At 42.7% G+C, this 15,743-nt stretch overlaps 1 protein-coding gene across 1 annotated transcript in view; it reads left to right on the top strand.

The window, feature by feature from the left end:
* The window catches only part of LOC112106843 (C-Maf-inducing protein), a 162,813-nt gene that overhangs the window by 138,859 nt on the left and 8,211 nt on the right, over positions 1–15,743 (top strand). Inside the window, exons 11-16 of the mRNA XM_024200302.3 lie at positions 6,685–6,750; positions 7,839–7,865; positions 8,302–8,350; positions 10,072–10,179; positions 13,434–13,550; positions 15,137–15,277. Coding sequence (XP_024056070.1) covers positions 6,685–6,750; positions 7,839–7,865; positions 8,302–8,350; positions 10,072–10,179; positions 13,434–13,550; positions 15,137–15,277 — 508 coding nt within the window. The remainder of the gene's footprint in view (positions 1–6,684; positions 6,751–7,838; positions 7,866–8,301; positions 8,351–10,071; positions 10,180–13,433; positions 13,551–15,136; positions 15,278–15,743) is intronic.

The following is a 15,743-nucleotide window of genomic DNA, read 5'->3' on the forward strand; positions in this document are numbered from 1 at the left end:
GTAAATAAACCGGCCCGGCCCGCCAGGGTGCTTACCCTGGCGAGCCGTGTGCCGAACGTTGCCGACCCCTGCTCTAGAGTAACTCAGACTTTTGCAACACAGAAGCTTGAGCACCTGTTTGACAAAATTCATCTCTAACCAAGTTCAGTTTTGTCATCCACATTGGGATGACTGTGATAGAACCAGGAATGTTTGATGCTCCAAATATATATCTTTTTATTTATTTATTTATTTATTTATTTAATCCACCTGAGTAACGAAACGCCATCATCATCATCATACAAAAGAAAAACCTATACTAATTGTTTGACAGGTATTGGCAGGTGAACAATAGTCTGGACAGATTTTAAAGAAGCTGTATTCTCACCTGGAATACAATATGCTTTTTGTCCCCATAGTGATGGATCAAACTCAGTGTCAAATAGACTCCCACAGATCCTGGACCCTGATGATATCGTCAATACCAGCCAACCCACCTCCCCCTTTTTTGAAAGACAAATAGTCTTCATTTTTTACTTTGAATCTATGGTAAATTGATTGAAAATTTGCAGTTGAGAATATTCAATTAGAGTATCCGAGAGCTGCCTGCCATTGTCCAGTGCCTGGTTTAAGTGATGATGATTCCTGCACACTGAAGAATTTCCCGTACAGTAAAAACTTGCTTCCACATAGAGCAAATTTCCAGCGTAATGTCAGCAAGGTCATCTCCCAGTTTCAAAATTGTAAGGAGGGAAACATCTGCTGACAAATTTGGCTGTATCTCCACTTCAGCTGGCTGATTAAGCTCCCACCAGTTGCAGGCTGCACATGTATGCAGGGGTCTCTGGGATTGCTTAGTCTTCAGATTACGTGGGAGTTCTCCTACCTTTAGGGTATATAAGCAATTACGTTACCAAAAAAAGAGAAATGTGTTCCCCAGTTCATGTCTGGAGACATCTACTATTGTCAACCAGGCTAATATATAAGTGAAAAGAGCGGTTAAAGCAGCTGCAAGAGCAGAAGCCACTAGGAGAGGCAGCAGCCACGGTGCTTGTAAATTTTCCCATGACCATCTTTCCTCTTTATTATTATTTGTTTCCACCGCTGTCCACAATGTGCTAGGTGCTTTCGAAACCTAAAAGAGGCCCAAATATCTTTCGACTTGGGCTATGCATGTAGTTAAGTACAGGACAGAGTTCAGTCCAGTGGCAGAGATGCCTGGAGAAACTTACACTGCTGCTATTTGAGCTTTGTATCTGCTGGGAACATTAGAGGACTTCACTCTCCAAAGCTGTCGATCCAGCAGCACTACATTTGCCTTGAAAACAATAATGCCGAGCATAAGAGCATACCGACTCCTTTTTCAAACAGTGGCAGCAACATTTTCTTACTGAGCCAAGTGAGTGCCCAGTAATAATGATTTCAGCCCTGAAGTTCTGATCCAAATCTGGATCCACACTGCCTCAAACTCCAGGCTCTCTGATTGCACACATCCACTGCAGCTTCCCCAGCCTCCTCTGCATTCCCCAATAGGTCAGCACCATACCCTGAATATCCCAAGCAGATTCTCTGATGTCATGTTTCTCAGGGTTGCCCTGGGTTGCTAATATGTTTTGGATTGTTTGTGCTGCATATGACATGTGGGCAGATTTTCATTTTGGTGAAAGGCGATACCGGGAAAGGAAAATGTATTATGTCTGCAGGCAGATGATTGTGATGGCCCTAAGGCAAAGGCAGTTTAGGCAGAGATTAGTTAATTATTAGTGGTGGCTAACATTCTGGACTGACAGCGAGACAGTTTTCTGGGTAAGGTACATTGTTTGCAATGGCAAGTGGTCACTCTGACAGCCTTCACATATTTAGCACCCTGATACCCAGTCTGCCCCTAGCTTTCCATGGACTCTGCAGATAGCTGCACGCTCAGTGTAACACAATCCTGACATTCATTTTTGCATGATTTGGGATTTTAAGCTGAAATCCTGAATAATGACTGCACTGGGGCTTCTTTCTCACAGAGGCCCTCCCTGGGATTAAAGGGTTGTGATTAGTGAGTCGGAGCCTTCAGTTCAGCAACCATTGAACAGCTACATGGGAAATTTTGTCATAGGCACTTTTCATTATGCCTTCTGTATCTTTGTGCACTAACCCTCCCCTGCTGTGGCCTCTTTGTCTGGCTCATTGCAGTGGTTGTTAACATTCAACCAGAGATACTCCAACTCCCTTCCTTTTTCCTGTTTTAAACAGCCCTGACTTGTCCAACAGGGCTTCAGAGCTTTACAGGGACCAAAAAAAGAAAAAAATCAACCTTGTGAGTGCAGTAACCTGAGGGGATCTGTAGAGAGTGAGAATGTGTTTGAAGAGGGAGTTGGTGTGAGGAGAATGAGACACTCCTGGAGGCTTCTAATACATTTTAGTTTTATTCTTGTTATTTTTCTGCAGTGGTTATTTCATGATTCCGTAGTCATGATTTGGCTTGTACAACCAATTCTCAAGAGTGACTAGAAAAGGAGATTAGATGCATGACAAGAGGTTACCTGTATTCCATGTTCAGATTAAACTTCTGTGTCCAAATTATCAATAGTTCACTTAAGGTAGTTTGCTTTTTTCCTAGTGTTTAAAATGGAATCCGGTTTATTACTAATGTTCCTCAAAGACCTTCCTCCACAAATGACACGTGCTGCTTGAAGTAGATAACATCCCAGCTTTAACATAGAGAGTCACAGTTTTCTGGCATGACTCTGTCTGCAATGTCTCACTCTCTCTTCCCTTTTAATAAGCTGCTTTTTTTCCTCCTCCCAATTTCCTTTGAAGATCAGCCAAAAAAAAATTGATTAATGCATATTATTACTAATCACAACTCTCCAGATTGCACAAGAAAGGATTTTCACAGTGTAAAACTTAACCTGAGATGTCACAGTGACTTCACGTATTAAACCTCAAAGTAGGTTTAAGCTTTTAAACTTAGGTTGGGAAAGATCTTTAGGTGCTTAACTCAAATGTGTATTGAAGAAGCCTTGAATTTCTTAGCCCAGTCTTTTGGCAATGGTCTGTCTCCTGGTTTAAAGGATCACTTTTCTAATTGGTTGCACTGCATCTAAACATCAACAGTATATGTACAGTAGAACCTCTGCTGCTGCCTGATTGCGTATTTCTGGTTCCCAATGAGGTGTGCGGTTGACTGGTCAGTTCGTTACTCTGAGGTTCTACTGTATTTAATCTCAAAGCTATTTGGGAGCAAGTCGTAGGTCCAGTGACCGTAATTTTCAAAATGTAGCTGCAGATTGAGTATGAATTGCAAACGGTGAATAAATGACTGCGCCCAGGAGGTGTTTGGCTTTGTCTGTCTTATACAGAGGTCTAGTGGTTAGAGCACAGGACTCCCAAGATTAATTCCTGCCTCTGCTACTGCCTGGATGTATTTTGCTTAACCTTTTTGTGCCTAAGTTTACTCATCTGTAGAACAAGGATAATATCTCGCAGGCCTGTTGTGAGGTTTAATTAATATTTGTTTGTTAAAGGGCCTGGAGATTCTCTAATGAAAGGGTCTGTGTCGGTGCAGAGTGTTTTTCTTGCATTACCACCAGTCATGCTTCCAGGCAGGCCCATCCCCAGCTGCTATTACATTTGAAGGCATTAACTCCTACATGGAGATGATGGAAAACCAAACCTGCTCCTCTAAGGAATTCCTTCTTTGGGACCTGCTCCCCTGAAGCACATAATGGAGCTGGCTATAGTATAGTGCTATTCTTGCCTAGTGTCTGTAAAACTGGCAGTGCTGAGAGCTGTGCTCACAGTCCACAAAAGTGCTGTGTGTTTTCAGGAAGAAACTCTGTGAATGAAAGCTGAAAGAGTACTGTAGCTGCAGTGGGCTTGATTCTGGTCTCACGCTGGTTGTACACCGGTGTAACTTCCCTGACTGCAGTGGAGTTGCTCCTGATTTACACCAGTGTGACAGAGGGCAAGATCAGGCCTGATGCCTTTTAGAATCACTGCCATAGACCTGAGGCTTTCTGTTGCAGAGCACCATACCTTGACATGAGATTTGCTTTGGGCCTCAAGTACTGAAGATAACAAGAGGGCAATAAACAAGTTGGATTTATTAGAGGACATAGCCAAGATTCTCAACTGTTGTTTGTTTGGAGTCTTGGAGAAAACTGAGTCATGCTGCCACCTTACACCAATTTCTTTTACTGTTTCTTGACAAGGGCGTTCGGGGAGGAGGCGGGAGAAATCTCTAAATCATGTCCCTAAACTCTGTGTTGGTCACAGTATTTGAGACCCCTTGCCTGCTAGGAGGAGCTGCTCAGAATGTAAATGTGCTAGCTGATTATATGATCATGAAAAAGCAGGCTGTTCTCTGGAATACAGGAACCAAAAATGCATGCCTTTCACTGTCATCTTTCCTCACTGAGTTACACGTCCTATGACGGAAATGTGCCTAAAGTGGAAATCAAACGCAGGTCTCCCACATGGTAGGGTGGAAGAGAGACCACTAGGATATGGGACTATGCTAGCTCACAGGGCTCTTGGATCACTCATATATGTGTTTTCTATGCCTTCAGACGCCCAAGGGGTTGTGGTGTTCGGAAGCCATAGCAGAAAAGGGTGCCAGGTTTTCCGGTGAGCTGGAGTCATAATACTCTTGGCTATATTTATTTGCCTCCCTTGTTAATTTGATCATTTTGATTGTCTCGAGTTGGAATTTCATCAGCTCCTTACATTGTTGTTAATAATCCTATATTCATGCATGCAGATTTTCTTTGCGTCATTGATGTTTAGTGGACTGGATTTTACTGTATGTTAAACTGTGTATCTGAAAGATTATGGAAAATCTGTTTTATATGTAATGGATTGACTTGGCTCCACTAGGGAAGGCTGGTAGGCCTTTGGACGCAGCACTTTGTCTATATTTTCTTCTCTCTGGGACAGAACCTCTTCTGCTCTTTTTATAACTGTTGGGTGGGTTCCTGTGTTTATTGCCTGTTAACTGAGTAGTGTGATCTTAGTGCTATCAGTACACGATGCACATCCGAGAACATTACGCTTTGTTCATCTCTGAGGAGACATCATAAACTTGTGCCAAGTTTGAAATGAAGCTGGAGTCCCTACTCTCCTAGCTTGTAAAACCAATCTAAAAGGCAACAGTGCTAGGAAGAGCTAAAATCTCTCCTACGCTATCTTTTTTAGATCTTCCACAGTGTTTGTCTCATATTAAGAGCTTAGCTTGGGATCAGCAAATGTTTCGGCCAGGAGCTCCTGGACTTCCTACTCATAATAAGAGGGGAGTGTTAGTAGGACAGAGAACTGGGCATCAGGACTCTTGGGTTCTATTCCCAGTTCTGCCACAGACTTGTCAAATCATTTACATTCTCTTTGCTTCATTTGACTCATCTGTAAATGGTTATAAAATGGTTGTAGTAATACTCTTTGCACAGCACGTTGTGGGGCCTAATTAATTAATTGTTGTTTGAGATCCTTTGATGAAATAGTGTGGAGTATTATTCATCCAAAACATACCTTCCCTGCTTCTCCCTATTGACCCATCCATTCGAGCAGTTCCCACCTTGTGGGCAGATTGAGGGAATTGATTTTCCAGTAAAGGACACTTACACTTGAAGCCGATCATTCCCTCTAGCCCAGTTCACGTGAACATCCTCCTTTGGAAGGCACCTCAGATAAGGTCAACTATGTCTATAGACATTGAAGATGAAAATAAAATGAATCAAGTAGCAGGATACATCCTACTAATGTTTTACAGAGGGGAGGTATTTCCACTTATGAATTGTTTCCCTTTCTTTGTGTGGGATCAACTTAAATAAATCTCTTGTCCTCTACCCTCTTTTGTTATGCCTTCCCTCTCCCCAGACACACATACAACACTGCTGAAATATTTTCAAAACAAAATATATCTGTGCACAAAATGTCGTCTTTGGAAAATGATAATGCTGTCTTTTCCCTTTCATGATCTAAATCATCCCTTGGTCCTTGTCTGATTTGAATGGCATCTTTCCCATGTGTCGAGTATTTTAATTTCTTTTTCTTTGGGCATACTTTCCTCTCTGGAGCAGAGAGTTTACCCTTTTATTCCATTGATTGCATGCCTCTTTGTCGTATAATGGAGCGGCTGCCTCTGAGAGGCGGAAGGAAAAACGGTCTAATCAGTTGTGAGTGCGCACCAAGTGAAGTTCACAGAAATCTCAAATTAACGATATGTAATTGTTTTATGAAGCAGGCCGTAAAATTGCACTCGGTACTTGTAGGGCAAATGTGAAGGCAGCTTTGTAATCTGGCTCATCCCCCACCCTCCACTATTTAAAAAAAAAAAAAAAAAAAAGGTCTGATTAAAGTTCAGAGTGGAGATGTAAATAATAATGGCTTGGTAACTGCAGTTCAAAGTTAGATGAAAATATTACCTAGCAATTAAATGCTAGAAGGTCTCGTAAACAACTAACGTCTTTAAGGTGACATGGAGGAGGACTCTGGAGGTCAAGTCTCAGCATTTCATTGTAAATATGTGATTTATTGTGCCAGGCTGGAGAACGTGCTGAAAATGAAACGGGAAAATGTCACCCTAGATCGTTAGAGTGCTTCAGTAAATCAGAGAAGTTGCTGCTGCTTACAGTAAATGACTTCTGACTCATTGAACCAACTGCTGACAGTCTGTATTAAAACATCTTGGTGCTAATAACAATGTTCCTCTCCTAGGTCGGACTATGATGACTGGAGACCAGCTCTGGCCAGCTTGCTTCAACCTATCCCATTTCCCAAGGAGTAAGTTCACAGCACCAGATTGTTTATTGAGATCCCTGTTGGTGTGGTTGTTTTATGGTACAATCTCTACAGTCTGTGAAACCTTGTTGCACTGGAGAACTTGTACTTTGGAAAAGTCCAATGGAACTTGTGCCATGTGGCCACAGAAAAAGAGAGGCATGAAGTTTTCCTGGCCCTGTGTCCCTCTCCCCTTTTTTCCAAGACAATCATGGAGAGGAATGAGCAATTTGATACACTAAGGAGGGGAGGGAGTTGTAGGGGGGGGGGGGGTGAGGAAGCGCATGACTTACTAGCCAAGGACGTTTCATCCACGTGATCAAGACTTAAATTGTTTGTATTACGGTGTTTTGATAGAAAGAAGAAGCTGCCCTGCCACCTAAGGAGCAGCCAAGCTCCCTCGGAAACCTATTAATGAGCACTAGTGTTTATAAAATGTAAATCTCCAAGGGTGAACATTACAGCCTATAATTGTACAATTTGCTAGCTTATCATGTCCCCCAGTGGCCCAATGCCTTGAAGTACCAAGGTCCAACTCCGCTGCATCAGGCTACCTGGGCTATAGCATGGCTTGGGAAATATGAAACAGTGGCATCATTTGCCTGAGTCAGTCTTCCTGAGGTTCCCCGGGGGGGAGTATAACTCAGTACCATGATGCAATGCACTTTACAAAATGACCAACAATTGCTTTACTGATGTACGACGCTAATTAGTTGTGACCGAGCCTTGCAGTGCAATTAAAGAACACACCTGGGTCTTTAAGGGAGCCAAAATTCTGTTTACAAATCTAAGTTCAGCGGCCAAATCGTGAAGTCCTTTACTCTCTTTCTGCTGACATGAACCTCCCATTTAAGTTAATGGGAATTTTGTCTAAATAAAGACTGGGTAAAAACGACTGGATTATGTCCCTGTGCTATTGGTTTTTCGTCACTGTTAAATGAAGGGGGTTTTCTATCTCGGTCTATGTCTGCAATATTGTCCCTTTTATGTCATGTGGGCTGCAGTTGTTTTGCATGTTTAGGGAATGTGTTGGGTAAGAATTGCAAAAATCAATCAATCAAATTCTCAGACCTTTCTGTTTTTAATTGCAGGGCTCTTGCACATGAGAAATTCACAAAGTAAGTGTTTGTTTCTTTAAAATGCCTTTCTACGATACCATAAACAAGTTAGCACTAGCAAGGATGGGTCGATTGGCGTCTTGTCTCCAATATTTTTGTCTGTGATGGTCTGAGCGTATGTTCTGTTAGTAACAGAGTTATGTGGTTTACTTTGTAATTTACTGCTGCAGCAAAAGTCCACGGACTAAAGACATTTGATACTGATAGAATTTACAAACCAGTTTCTCACTGTGCATCATCGAAAGCTTTCCAAGCCTATTTTAAATAGGCACTATCACTTTTAGACCACCTACTTCTTGTGAACGCTGTTCCATTTATTTCTCTCTAAACTGCAAATATATAAATTTAAAGTGTAAGCCACAAGAAATGTGACGCCTGTATGAATTCTGCAACCAATCAACTGTTGGCTTTCATCCTTTTTTTTTTTTTTTTTTAGGGAGCTGAAATATGTGATTCAGAGATTTGCGGAAGACCCAAGACAAGAAGTGAGTCTCTTTTTCCAGTTTAAGCAGAGTAATAATCAAAGGGATTGTGAGTGCACTTGTCAAAACGTTTCTGCATGAAGCAGTACAAGTGCCAGAGCACTGTGTAGTTCTCAGTCTGCTGCCCTTGATTCACCTAGAGACCCGAAATGCATTCAGGATATAGGCTGCAGTATTATGAATGGCTTCTTGCCTTGTATATAAACATGTCCTCCATCCTCTGTGGCAGAAATTAGTTGATGATGTCATTGCTTTGCAGTAAAGTGCAACCAGCAAGAATTATTTTCCTATTTGCTGTATGCTCCCTCAGGCTCTTCCTCGTCTGTTGAAAACAAGGAAGCAGCAAGCTCTGGATCCTGTGATTTACAAAACAACAAGTTTTTGTTTAGCTGCGTTTCAGTTTCGTTGTGTGCCAGTGACTTTGTTCTCATGAACAAAGAAGGGTATTCCTGGAATCAGTGCATAGCTCTTGCGTCGTGACGGCTGACTGCTTCACAGCCGCATATGTAACTTGTTTAACGTAGTCAGCTGCAGCTGATTCAGACAGGGCCTCTCCTCTCCATTAATCTTCTATATCAGCATGCAGTGAAAAAGAGCTACCACAGAACTACAGGCCAGGAGCAAGCTGAACCTGAATTGTTGTCCGTGCCGAGAATTTTTGGCATTCGGGGGTTTTTTTTTGACTCTCTGAGTCAAACTCGCCACTCTGGGGTAACTCCATTGACTTCTGTAGAATTACACCACTGATGAATTTGGCCCAAGATTATGTACGTACCCAAATGCAAGATAATTAGCTTCACCTCCCCCTCACCAAAAACCTGAAATAAAGCTATGCCCATTAAAATGAGAGAGTCACAAGTAGGACTCGTGGCACCTTAAAGACTAACGGATGTATTGGAGCATAAGCTTTTGTGGGTGAATACCCACTTCGTCAGGCGTCTGATGAAGTGGGCATTCACCCACGAAAGCTTATGCTCCAATACATCTGTTAGTCTTTAAGGTGCCACAGGACTCTTTGTTGCTTTTTACAGATCCAGACTAACACGGCTACCCCTCTGATACTTGACAAGTAGGACTGCTTGCTGTAATGCATCAGAGTCCAAGAAGGGGGAGGACTCCTCTTAAAGACCATGGAGCTAGATATAATAGAAGCTACAATGGCAGTGGCATGTGCAGAGCCTAATTTGGACTAATGAGTGCCAGTTGTTTGGGCCAGTTCTTCTGCCCAGTTTCTGCCTTTTCTGTCTCTGCTGCAGTCTCTTTCCTGGCTTTCACCTCTTGCGCCTGGTGAGGTTTCATAGCAGCAGGAAGAATAACAAAATTTCATAAGTCGAATGAGCAAGCCACAATCTACCATTGTTGGTGTTCCGCTCACACCAGAAACGAAGACGCACGTGGTGAAGGGAGCTCAGGAATTTAAGCCTTTTGTTTTCTAGTGGAGCTGCTCTAGATTAATGCCGTTTTGAGCTTTGTGTGAAGGAAATGAAAAGGGCTGTTCAGCCAGCATTGATAGAGTTCCACTCCTTGTTCAAGTGTTGATTCCGTTGAGTGATGCAAAAATCATGAATTGCCTGCAGCTCTGTAAATAATCATATTAACACCAAAAGAGGAATCCCCCTTGCTTTGTGGAGTGTCTGCTCTGGGGATGCTGGGTGACATGCTGGATGTGCTGAGAATATTGGCGGTAACCCTAACCTTCCAAATGTCTTTGCTTTGTCTGGCAGGTCCACTCATGTTTGCTGAGTGTGCGGGCTGGCAAAGATGGCTGGTTCCAGCTATACAGTCCTGGGGGAGTGGCCTGTGATGACGACGGAGAACTATTTGCCAGTATGGTACGTGTCTGCAATAATGTGAGTTTAGTAATTTCTTTGTAGTCTTTAGCCAATATGTAGCTGGTGATAAGTAGCTTTATTTGCTTTGTCCCTGTCTTGCAAAATTATGACACTGTGAACCATCAGTGTTTAACCAGTAAATCCAAACCTTCATATAACCGGTTGTAATCCATTGTTCTCACTTACAATGGCAATTTGGCTTGTATGTTAACAAGAAAGCCATACACGTAGTGTTTATAGATCATTAAATAAGCTCCCTCAACACAGCCTTAAAACAAACAGAAGCGGGTGTTTTTTAAAAGGAAGTTAGGAGCTACATTTTCAGAAGTGGATGCTGTCTCACACAATGCAGGAGTGGCATCCACACTTTTGAACATGCAGACTGAGCATTTGTATGGCACAGACAGGCACTAGCACAATAAAAGACAGACAGATGTGCTTGCACATGCAAATAACTGAATTTGCATTCTCATTTTTAAAAATTTGACCCATTTATTTTATTGGTATCACACCCCCACCCCCAAAACTCCCATTGGGTGGTGATCACCATTAATGATCTGATTGTCAGTAAAATACAGTCACCTAAAGGAATTTTGTTCATGACATCCACCCCCAAAGCCTTCGGTCTGAGGATTGTAGGTTACTGTGGATTTTCAACGAAACCGAAACATTGGAACCAATATTTACACACACATTTTAACATTTCTGTCTAGTGTCTCTTCTCTATCTGCATGTTTTCATATTCTGTTTTCTTCTGGGGGATTTAATTGGAGAACATCAACATTGCTCTGCCAGTTATTGTTACTGTTAGAAATCATGGCAATGGACACAGGAGATCCGAGTTCATTTCCTGGCTCTGCTACAGACTTCCCATGTGAGCCGTTTACATCCCTCTGTGCCCAATGTGTAAGGTAGAGTGGGGAGATATTCCTTCCCCGCTTCCTGTTGTGAGGAGACCTGTGTTAGTGTTTGTGAGGCACTCAGAGCCGACAGTGATCTGTCACTAACTTAGGAGCTTAAGTCCCATAGGCATTTTTGAAAATGATCCTCTTGGGTGATGTAAGTACCTACGTGCCTATCTGTACAGTCACTGAAACTCAAGCTGATCAGCGAATTGTAAACTGGATCCTGGTCACAGCTTAGCTTTTTCTCTTCTGTGTTCTGTCCTTGCCAGTCCTAATCCCTGTCTTTGTTAAAACTGAATCATTGCTCTTGAGGGAGCTGTGTGACTGCATGGCATTGACAAGCCCAAGGTAGCATGAGAAAGCCTGATGCTCCTAGCCCATAGCGATATGGCATAGCCTGGGCTCTTTAAAAGGATATTGATAAATATTTAAAGAGCTATGAATGACTAACTGTAAAGCTTGAAAAAAATCCTGTTCTGACTTGAACCTTAGCATTTCAGTATTTTTTTCTGCTCTTAAAAAAAATATGAATAGGGACATATGCCTGAAAATGAGAACCTTTTGGCTCGGAAAGTACCTCGCTTACAGACAGCAGCAGCAAATCAACGCTTAGGAAACAATGATCCTTTGTTAATGGAAAGTCCTCACTGACAATAAAATGAGGCATGAAAAAAGATACAGTAGTATATGGTCTACTCTGTGTGCAGAATGGTTTCTGCTGTAGAATAATTTTCAGAGTTTTCCATGAGGTTTCAGCTGTTCTCTAGCAGAGTCCAATCTCGCGGTAGCACTGAGGAACTTCATGAGGCCTGGGGCAAAGCTTATAACATGGATCTCCTCTAAAACATCTAAGGCCATACCCTGTGTGGAGTCTGTATAGAAATCAAACCTCATTTGTCATCCATCTGTTGCATTGTATTCTTTGCATGCACACACACATCCAAATTTTCCTTCAGTCTTATGCAATATGTGTGGCCACTGTGTAGAAATGGTCTATCTGCTGTGGAATAGCCATGCTGTTAGCTTCAGAGAGATGCAGCTCTCACTGCATGCTGTGCCCGGTGTCAGCCTGGCCCAGGAGAAGCTGTAAAAGGTCACACATACTGTTCGGCGAGGAAGCCAATGCATGATTTCTAAATAGCATTCTATGTGCAGTGCCATGGTGAGTGAGAAGTCCAGGGCTCTCCATTCCAGACGCCTTGGAATTAGAATAAGGTCTTTGCCATTCTCTTCTATGAGAAGAGTCCAGTTTCTTGACTGAATTTTGCAAGTGACTTTGCATTCCTGGCATAAAACTATCTCTGCGTATGTTGTGATGTCACGGCTCCAGGATTGGCTGTAGAATATGGAGTCTAAGCTGGCGGAATGACTCAGCAGAGACGAACAAAGAGGGGCTCAGTGAAGTCTTATCTTCAAGGGGGGGAAAAATATGTGGAAGAGAAAGCAAAACAGTGTCTCATGAATGGGAAAGGAAAAGGAAGTTTCCCAGCTTCTGGCTCAGCTCACTCCCGTGACCAGGCTTGACAAATCCCTGGCTTGGATGATTTAGTTGGGGATTGGTCCTGCTTTGAGCAGGGGGTTGGACTAGACGACCTCCCGAGGTCCCTTCAACCCCTGATATGCTATGACCTCTGGGGGGAACCCTGCCTTCCCAAGGCATTCCTCTCACACATGCACACCCCCAGTTTTCCAAGCAGCCACTCTGATAGGCTAACCTCTTGTTCCAGGGAACAGGTGGTGGTGCCCCTTGTCAGAAAGACTTACTCGCCTCGCTCAGAGGCTCTCATCCAACTAGGTCAGCAGCATGAACCAAAAGCCATCAGCAGCGATCCAGTGGCCTCTATGAAATGGGTTGATTGCCAATACCACCCCAGTACTTCACCCGGCTTCCTTATTGGCCGTCCCAGAAGAGAAACTGAGCTACAAATCAGCATGAAAGCTGCATTTGGGCTACTCTCCTGTCCCTGTAGATCAGGGCTGTGTGGGGAAGACTGCACTGCCATTGCCCACCTGTCCTTGGGTAATTGGAGGACTTTTCCTGTACTGTCAGTTCAGTTCCTTCATTAACCCTATATTCACTAAGGGCCAGAATCTGCTCCCACGACTCATGCTGGGTAGCACCTTTCTCAGTGAATTAGTCCCATTGAAATCAACGAGCGATCAAGGGATCATTCAAGAAGAATGCAAAGATGGCCTTTTTTGCAATGAAGCTATTGAAATATTGCAAGCTCTTTGTCACAGTACTGACTGGTACAATTTCCCTTGCGGTAGATGGGATGTGGCTCTTTGACTGTTTTAGGGACATCCACATTACTTCTCTAATCTCTACCAATCTTCTCTTCTAAACAGGTTCATATTTTAATGGGGTCTTGTTATAAGACAAAAAAATTCCTGCTTTCGCTGGCTGAAAACAAACTTGGACCCTGCATGCTCCTGGCTCTGAGGGGCAACCAGACCATGGTGGAGGTAATTCCTTGAGTAACCACTCAAATATGTTTTGTGGGCAATAAATCGTGTCAGAATCCTTTACTGCCTCTTCCAGAACAAGACCTACTGGGATTATAGAAACATTAGGCCAACTTTAAAGCTATTGTATAGTCAAATCAAACAAATAGTGAGGGATGTTCTGTTCTTTTGATTATGTGGTTGCCATGAAATATTGTTTTGCCACAATTATGAGCATGAGATACATGAAAGATGGCTGTAGATACGTTTGGAAGGATGTTCACTGTAGTCAGTCAGAGGTTCCATGATGTTATGTGCTTTTGAATCAAGAAATGACAGTGATTGCAATGGCTGTGTAGAATAGGACAGACAAAGGCAGTGGGGTTGTGAGGGCTAGGGAACCAGCACAGCCAATCCTTGAGGAGGCTGATGTCTAGTTCAGCAGTGTATGGAAGGGGGAGATATGTAGTGCAGGACAGGACGGAAGTTTTTAAAGACATTCAGATGCCCTGCATAACTTTTATACATAAATTTCCATCTGTAGGCTCCATCAAGTGTTAGGAAACCTGTATTTCTCGTAGCTAATCAAAAAATTTATGGGGTCACACTTTTAGAAAGAGTATTTTAAACTGCACCTGCAAAATTAGCATCCAGGTAAAAAGTGCATTGGAAATTGTCATTTGTTTGCACCAACGTGCACTTTTAGTGCATGGAGTGGCATATTGGTCTTGCACTAACAGGTGTGCCATGTCATTTTTGTGGATGCCTTTTAGAGGAGGCTTCTTTGGAAATGTGGCTTTGTTTTGGTTCAGAGGGAAATATGAGATGATTAAATAGGGAAAAGGAGTTTTAGTTCTTCACTAGCTTATTTCATTTACTTTAGGTAATTTTAATTGTATCTCTATTAAGAAGAGGCAGAGTTGCTCAGTGGATAGAGCGCTGACTGGGACTCAGCAGACCTGGGGGGGGGGTCTGTTCCCAGCTCTGCTAGTGCCCTACTAGGTGCCCTTGGGCAAGTCACTTCACTGCTCTGTGCCTCGGTTTTCCCATCTCTAATATGGGACTTAATGATACTGACCTCTTCGTAAAAGCACTTTGAGAGCTATTGGTAAAAAATGCTCTAGAAGAGCCTTTAGGTATTATCATTTATTATTTATTATTAATCCCTTTAATAGTGGGGGATTTGCTGAATGAAGTTGAATACTGTGTTGCCTGAGTTCTTCTGATGCTTGAATTTTACATTTTTAAAAGGATTTTGGTAAAAAGAGAAAATCAGTCAAAAACGATCAGGAGAGAAATGCTGTTTTTTAATTGCCATGTGATATTGAATGGCTGAAGAGGACAGACGTAGAGGGTAGGGTGGATAGGTCAAGTGTTCAGAGACCAAAAGCCATTCTTTACCATCAGTAAATTAGGATTGGTAGATTTTAAGGCCAGAAGGGACCATTAAGATCACCTAGGCTGACTTCCTGCATAATAATGCAGACTGTAGAATTTCACCCTGTAGTTCGCGTCTATCCCAGGATACTCACCACAATCAAGATATTCAGAAGAAATGAACGGCAAAGCTCCCACTGAGTGATCTTCTTTTTTTGTTCTCCTGCTAGATTCTGTGTTTGATGCTGGAATATAACATCATCGACAACAATGACACGCAGCTCCAGATCATCTCTACCCTGGAAAGCACGGACGTGGGAAAGAGAATGTATGAACAGCTGTGTGACAGGCAGAGGGAATTAAAAGAACTGGTATGTCACCCTGCATATGATATTGCCACAGTACATAGCAGCCTGGACTCTCCAGAAATGGAGGTGCAAAGGAAAGACAACCAGGGTGTGAAGTTCCCTGTGAGCAGCAGAGTGGGAACTGTAATCAGAGGATTTCACTGTACATGTATCCCTAGTGTGATATTTCTCTGTGAGTTTGAGCACATATTATGCTCCTGTCTGAGATTCAATAACCTGTCTCCAATCAGCGTAAAGAACAATGGTGACATCTGACTGTACGTTGGATTGTCACATCCTGCTACCTTATTACACACAGGTGGCATTTGGGTTGCAGCACAGCCTGGCATTTTGAAGTGCTTAGAACTTCACATCATCATCTTTGGGATGCAGCTTTAGTGCTTTGTTCAGTTCCCAGGTGATGGACCCGAGGCCTAAATCAAATGGTCTGACAAGTTCAAGCAGCATTAAAGCTTGTTAACAAGTTTCT

The sequence above is a fragment of the Terrapene carolina genome, unplaced genomic scaffold, assembly GCF_002925995.2.
Source record: "Terrapene carolina triunguis isolate 2854851 unplaced genomic scaffold, T_m_triunguis-2.0 Scaffold33911, whole genome shotgun sequence".
NCBI lineage: Eukaryota > Metazoa > Chordata > Testudines > Emydidae > Terrapene > Terrapene triunguis.